At 41.5% G+C, this 7630-nt stretch overlaps 1 protein-coding gene across 1 annotated transcript; it reads right to left on the minus strand.

The window, feature by feature from the left end:
- Positions 1–4173: 4173 nt before the first annotated feature.
- Positions 4174–7136, minus strand: LOC133154535 (corticotropin-releasing factor-binding protein-like). The gene is made up of 7 exons (XM_061279328.1): positions 7056–7136; positions 6898–6985; positions 6248–6411; positions 5957–6167; positions 5686–5840; positions 5076–5196; positions 4174–4444 (listed from the first exon to the last, which is right to left on the minus strand). Exons 1-7 carry the CDS (start codon positions 7134–7136, stop codon positions 4290–4292), a joined length of 975 nt encoding a protein of 324 aa, XP_061135312.1. The 3' UTR covers positions 4174–4289.
- Between the last annotated feature and the right edge of the window lie 494 nt (positions 7137–7630).

Below are 7630 nucleotides of genomic sequence, written 5' to 3' on the forward strand. Positions count from 1 at the left end.
TTAATTGTCTCATCATATTATCACATATTACACACAAAATGATAGATTGTAGTGATGCGCATTCCAGTTCTTTTAAGTGAACTGGATCTTTAGAATCAGTTTGGCTCGTGAGTGAACGATTCGTTCAAAAGAATGGATTTTTCCATCAGTGATTTGTTCTTTTTTCAGTTCATATGATTTGTCGTGGATTGCATTTCCCGCTCACCAACCGAACGGATCTATGAGTGAACAAGTCAGTGAGTGAGTGATTTGCATTTCCAGTTCATCGCGAGAACGGATCAGTGAGGGAAGGAATCCTGACTTTCCCGTTCGCGAACGAGTTCATGGGTGAACTGTCTTCCTTCGCGTGCATCAACGGATCAGAATGTGTTGCGTATGTGTAAGCCAGAATGTAGATTTATGATTTGCCAAGGAAAGAAAGAACCACTCACTGAAACACCACTTCTTTTATGCGCCTTTTCTCCAAGCTAATTGCATAAAGGGATGCGCCGTTATGCAACAACGGGGAGATGATGCTTCTCTTTGGGTAATCTTGATTTTATAACACTTATAGTAACGTGCATGCATATATATATATATATATATACGCCTAAATATTATTATCCAATATATCTACTGCAATTTCACATTGGATTGCTGGTTTGAAATTTACTTTTAATATCATTGTTTTTAATAAACATTTATGTTAAGACTTGTCTGGTGTTTTATTCCTTGTTTTTATATTCGCCAATTAAAACATAAAAATCTGACATTTGGTTAAGTGCTTTATATGACAATATGTGTAGGTACACCTCATGGACACTTCAAGAGGTACATTACACGAGGTTAAAAAAACTGAATAAATAAAGGGTTAATTGCACAACAGAAGCACATCTAGGTATTTTTCGCACCTGGGATCGGACCAAGTTCTTACCGGCAGCTTTCAAGTGCTAGCACTGTTTTGTACTAGTGATGTGCATTCCAGTTAAGTGGACTGAATCTTCAGAATCGGTTGTGTGTGTGTTTATCGAGGGAAACTTGGAAAACATATTGGAACGCGGCCCCCGAGGACTAGAGCTTAACACCTGTGACCTTTGACCATGATATTTCCCTAATAAAGTGGCCTGTTATTAGGTACACTTGAAAATGGCGGTGTACCTAATGGAGTGTCAGTGTGATTCCCTCGTTAAGTGCCCCTGCGTGAAAAGTGCCACACCCGCCCTCACCCCCACCTCCTGATTGGCTGGTTGATCTGTGACGTCACAAGGACATTACATTAGGTACACCACCATTTTCAGGTGTACCTAATATTTTTATGCATTTTTTGTACGTGTCAAGAATGTGTATTTGACTACTTGCTCTTTATTTTGGGGGACACCAACACATATTACACAACGTAAAACACATATAGTCATATAAAGCGGTTAACCAAATTTTTGTTTTCATGCCCAAAAAAAACAAGGAACCCTAACCCTAACCCTAGCTCTACCCCTAACCTAACCCTAGCTCTAACCTTAACCGTAACGCTAGCTCTAACCCTAGCTCTGGCTCTAAACCTAACCCTAACCCTAGCTCTAGCTCTAACCCTAGCTCTAACCCTAGCTCTGGCTCTAACCCTAACCCTCGCTCTAACCCTGACCCTAGCTCTAAAATCTAAACCTAACCCTAGCTCTAACCCTAGCCACTAACCCTAACTCTTGCTCTAACCCTAACCCTAGCTCTAACCCTAACCTAACCCTAGCTGTAGCTCTAACCCTTGCTCTAACCCTAGCTCTAGCTCTAAACCTAACCCTAGCTCTAATCCTAACCCTAACCCTAGCTCTAACCCTAACTCTAACCCTAACCCTAGCTCTAACCCTAACCCTAGCTCTAACCCTAGCTCTAAACCTAACCCTAGCTCTAATCCTAACCGTAACCCTAGCTCTAGCTCTAGTTCTAACCCTAACCCTAGCTCTAACCCTAACCCTTGCTCTAACCCTAACCCTAGCTCTAACCCTAACCTAACCCTAGCTCTAATCCTAACCGTAACCCTAGCTCTAGCTCTAACCCTAGCTCTAACCCTAACCCTTGCTCTAACCCTAACCCTAGCTCTAACCCTAACCTAACCCTAGCTCTAACCCTAACCCTAACCCTAGCTCTAGCTCTAACCCTAGCTCTAACCCTAGCTCTGGCTCTAACCCTAACCCTCGCTCTAACCCTAACCCTAGCTCTAAAATCTAAACCTAACCCTAGCTCTAACCCTAGCCACTAACCCTAACTCTTGCTCTAACCCTAACCTAACCCTAGCTGTAGCTCTAACCGTTGCTCTAACCCTAGCTCTAGCTCTAAACCTAACCCTAGCTCTAATCCTAACCCTAACCCTAGCTCTAACCCTAAGCCCAACCCTAACCCTAGCTCTAACCCTAACCCTTCCAGGTTAACCTGGTGTCCACTTTGTCCTACCAAATATTGGCCTTCAAACGCTAACCCTAGTATGAAACCCTAACCCTCGTTTGAAATCGTTTTATTTATATAGCCCTAAATCACAAACATGTCTCAAAGGGTTAGGGTATGTACAAAAACTCTTCTCAAACATCCCCTGATCTTAATTTTAAATCCTAGTTTGAAACGCTGACCCTAGTCAGTTAAATGTCCGTACCATAGAATTGATATGCAATAAGCAAGATAAACAGATCCAGAGTAATGCTAGCGATGTTGCTCTTGTTTATGCTCACATGGGAGAAATAAGTATCCGAGTTAATAAATAAAGATGTCCTGCCATGTGAAATTACTGTTTTAATTATTCGGCTGAAAGCTCCTTTTAAATCCCACTTCCTAGCTTTTACTCTCTCTTTTTTTCAGGCAGGAGTTTAATGACATCTTAATGCTATTAGAGCTGTAGAAAGCATACGCGGGCGTCAGTGTATCAGTCGTGAATGAATAGGATGAGGTCGGGATTTTCGGTGGACGCTAAAATTGAAGGTTTAATGCAGCAATAGAACAAACAATTCCGAGATGTTTATTTAACAGCAGAGCGGTTAAGGTTAAGCGTGTTTCTGTTTACTCTCAATCGTGGATTATGAATGTTCCGACTTGCTCAGTTTCTTGTTTATCTTGTCGTGGGGATTGTTGTTGATTTTGATTAATATGCCATCCATTTTCTTTTCAATATGCCATTTATTTTATTTCATTTTCAAGAATTAAACATCTCGTTTTTCACAAGACTACATTTTAATTGGTAAGTATTTATTGGTGATGCTTGCTGTAAGAACTTATGCCTTCAAGTATCTGTAGTAGTAGTATCGGATCATTGTTTTAGTCAAAATATCTCACATAGACAGTGTTGGAAAGTTCATTTTCAAAAAATAAAAAGGTTGCTGCAAGCTATTACCATCTGACATATTGGCATTTTTGGCATTTTCTCATTGTCTCTGTATTGTAAGACTTTTTTTGTAAAAAAAAAAAAAAAGGCTTTTTTTTCCAGACAAAAATGGCAATGAACTTAATATGCCAGGGCCAAGATTTGAATCCCGATTGACGGGGGGCAGAGAAGACCTTGCTGACCCTGACTGCTCATCACATTTGATGTCTGACCGCTTACATGCTCAGTGCTGAAAATAAACAATCACAAGGAGAGACTTAAATCACCCTCCCTCCCAATTTCCCCCTCCTCGACGGCTTCCAAAGTGCACTTCAGCCTTTAATAATGAAAAGTGAAAATTGCTGCACGTCAAGCGAAAACGACATCCGGTGGGTAATTGAATCATCACCGTTGAGCAGGTTTGAGATGTATCCCCCCCGTAAGGAGAAGATCAAACGCTTGGCAGGAATGTCGAAGGGAATAAAGCACATGGGCTGTAATCCAATTAAGAGCTGCACATTCATGCGCACTGTACACTTGGCGGAGGTCACAAATAAACATCCAACAGGATTAAACATGCATGTTAATTCTCATCGAAAGTCGTTTTCATTATGGCTCCGAGCAGCCGCTCCGAAAGCTATTTGTGTGCCTGCGGAACACATCGGATTAGGACAAATTGAAAATGAGATGCTGATGGCTACAGAGTGTTTGAATGGAAATGCAAACATACAAACAATACCAATGATTCGCTGACTCATCGTTGTTTGCATTCAAATTAGACTCATGAAGTAGAAAAGAAGAACATGCAGTTCTCTCAATGCAAAGAAATTCTCAATTTTAAAAAAAATCCGATTTGTCATGCGTTGTTTTTATTTCGTTTCAAAATGCTCTAGTCAATACAAAGCGGGACACGTAAGGAACACACAACATCATTTTTTGTACACAAAAGTATTTACAAATTGTGTGTGTTTCACTCCACATTGCACATGTTGTCCAGGCTGTTCTCGTGGACCTCTGGCAGCTCGTTACGTTCGAGTAGCCGGTAACGGAACGACACCTGGTTGACGTAGTTCCCACTGGACACCAGCCTCACCACCGAGTTATCGCAACCGATTTTCATCTGGGCTGAGGAACCACACAGACAATAACAGTCACTGGCATGTAGTGTTGTTCTACACCACAAAATAAATAAATGTTGGAAGGAGTACTTAAAGTTGGGCCTGTTAAATTTTTCTAAACAATCGGGACAAGGAGTTATTCATCATTTAACAGGAAAATTTGTACTTGGCAGCTTTTGAGATTAATGAGCTCGAGAGTTTGTTGTGGCCATTTTTGGACAGTTTGTGGGAGAGACCAAGCTAACAAGCGGACTCATTTACATTCGACAAATAGGAGAAACACAAACACAGTGGAAAAACAATCTGACAAGCAGAAAGTGCAAAAGCATTGAGCCATAAATCTGTGTCGCATTCTGAAATAAAGTATGTAGAACCAACTTTGCTTTAAAATGTTAAATGTATATTCTGGAGCCTTTTTACTGTTGTTGTTTTTTTACATATCAGGTGTCCTGGAACATTTCAGACACTAACACTAACATAATACTAAGATTCAGTATGAACAGATGTTAAAAATCATAATTAATAATTATCAGCTAACAAAATACTTTTTAAAGTGTCGCCAACAAGGTGCCAAAGTTTGGCTTTCATTTGTGCCAACTTTGAAGTGATTTTCACAATAAAGGAGCCGATGGACTTACCAAGTCCACTGAGAGGAAAACACAGATCAGCAACGGGGAACATGCGTGACGTGTCCACCCCGTTTCCACCCAGCAGCTCCACGTAGTCACCGGAACCCGAACATCCAGACGACAGCCTCGCCTTTGTAAAATAAAAAAATGAAGGGTGCCAACTTGCTGTTTTTAGGGCATGATTTAGATGTGAAAAATAGTAACAAAAATATTGGTAGCTATTGTTTTAAAACCATACATTAAATCTGAACCTTACTTAGAAACCCTAAACCTGTTTTGAAATCCTTGTCTGAAACCCTAACTGTAGTTTCACACCCGAACCGTAATTTAAAACCCTACTTTGAAACACAAATTCTACTTGGAAACCTGACTTTGGAACCCTCACTGCTCACCCTAACCACAAGGCCTACCCCTAACCTGAACCCTAATCCAAAACCCCTAAATCCTAATCCTAACCGTAACCCCGATTTCTAATCCTGACCCCCAAACCCTAACCTAACCCCCTAACCCAAATTGCTAACCCTAACCCCAAAAGCTAACCCCTAACCCTCGCTCACCAAACCCCAACACCTAACCCTACACCTACGTTACCCATATGCAGCACGTATGTACATATGACCTTGGATCTGAGCTGGTTGCTTTTGTCCTGCTCCAGGCTGAGCTGTGTCAGTTGGATCTCCACCGGGTAGATGATGGAGAAGCTGCAATTGCTGTGCTGATGTGGCATCACCATAGTGAAGCTGCCCTCTGGGCTCTGAGACATAATGTTACATGCTGCAATATACACACACATACACACACACGGAAAATGTGCAACAAGTACACTAATGAGCCCTCGCACACACACATATGGCTGCAGGTCCACGTCTTTTTCTTTTCTATGGACTCACGGAAAGGGTTACGCAGCTTCTTCACGTTGAGAGAGAAGCCGCTGTCGGGGTTGCGGATGCGGAAGAAGACCATGGCTACGTTCTGAGACGAGCGAGTGGCGTGGCCCGGCGCCGTGGAGGAGCAGATGTCTGTGTAGCGCTGGTGAAGAGGCAGCGGGTGGTCCTGGTTGCTGGGGAACTTCTCCCCCTTCAGGACCCAGCCATCAAATATCTGGAAATGTCCATCAAATGAACAACAACATTAAAATACAATGGTGTAGTAGGCCTAAGTGTTTGTGGAGTGAGGTCAACCTTGATGAAGTCGCCGGCGTCGCAGTCGATGTTGATGTCAGACACCTCCAGGCTGATGACCTCGCTAGGGTCGCCGATGATGAAGGCGGCGCAGGCCGGCTGCTGCGGCGGCGACGACGCCACAAAAGTGAATTGGCCCTCGGTGGCCAACATGTCCAGACATCCTGACCAAATGGGGAAAAAAAAACAGTAAATTCGATTCTCAACCAAAAACTTAGGAACAGCTCACCATAAACAATAAATACATTTAAAACAGTGACAAGCAACGACATACAAATGCTTCATTATTGTAATATTTGAAAATGTTTCTGTTTTTTTTTTTTATACACTTTTACTTAAACTACAATGTGTGAATACTTTTGCCATCTCTGTGTGACCAACCAACCACAATAACAAATGTATTTTCTTGAATAGACGCCAAAACTGTGAATTTAGTCCATTTTATTAGTGGGGAGGCCTTTATTAGCGGAATCTTCTTTGGAAAAATGCATTTTCTAAATAGTTCTAAGATATCCAGGCCCTATCTTCAAATAATGTGCATCATAAAAGAATCTGAAAATTAAAAAACAGCTCATAAAATGATGCCAAGCACTTCAAAACCAACCGACATGACCGTGGGATCGTTCAGTCAGCAAAATGAAGCCACTTACTGAGATCTCGTCTGAAAAGGAAGTCTTCGGATTCTCTCTTCTGCTCCAAACTGAGGAGAGAATATAATCCATCTGAAGAGGCATCCTCCTGAAAGTACATATTTGAGATTTGAGCATCATCACGTAAACAAGCAAAAATTCTACTTGGTGGCTCTCACCTCGATGTAGCGGCTGAGCGTCGTGCAGGCTGACAGAGAAAGGAGGAGGAAGAGAAGTTGTGTGCGTACGGATGGAGACATGCCGGTGATGTGTGTGCGTCTCTCTTGGAGAGGAGAAGAGCAGCTGGGGATGCTGCGTGCGTGGCAGCTTTTATATTGCAGTGGTTGCAAGCATCCAGCAGGACTGCATGGAGTCATGTGTGAGGCTCGCACAATTGATGTTGTCAAATGCACAAATTGTCAATACCCTCTTATTTGGTTTATTTCTTATTTAAACTTTACTTATTTTTTCCAGGTAGGATAGTTTCTCATTCTTAACCATAGTTCACAAACAGTGTCAGTTGTAGTATTCGTTTTAATTTCTTTTATATAATGAGTACTTGTCAAGTGCAAGATTGAAAAAAAAAAAAGAAAAAGGGTCAATAAATATTGTTTCATAAAGATAAGTTTGCTTTTCCGAACAGTAATACCAAAATAGAAACGTTGGAAATAAACTTGATGGATGACAATGATGAAAGATGAAAATGTCTTTGTCACTAATTGCGTTTATGCTTTGCTCTCATCCAATTCATGAC

The sequence above is a fragment of the Syngnathus typhle genome, linkage group LG5 (assembly GCF_033458585.1).
Source record: "Syngnathus typhle isolate RoL2023-S1 ecotype Sweden linkage group LG5, RoL_Styp_1.0, whole genome shotgun sequence".
Taxonomy (NCBI): domain Eukaryota; kingdom Metazoa; phylum Chordata; class Actinopteri; order Syngnathiformes; family Syngnathidae; genus Syngnathus; species Syngnathus typhle.

Bases quoted from the DNA above. Each gene is read 5' to 3' on its own strand.
- LOC133154535 (XM_061279328.1), bottom strand. From the start codon at position 7,136: ATGTCTCCATCCGTACGCACACAACTTCTCTTCCTCCTCCTTTCTCTG. The intron at 6,986-7,055 runs GTGAGAGCCACC...ATGTACTTTCAG, and splicing joins CGCTCAGCCGCTACATCGAG to GAGGATGCCTCTTCAGATGG. The intron at 5,197-5,685 runs GTCATATGTACA...TATTTTACAAAG, and splicing joins GCAACCAGCTCAGATCCAAG to GCGAGGCTGTCGTCTGGATG.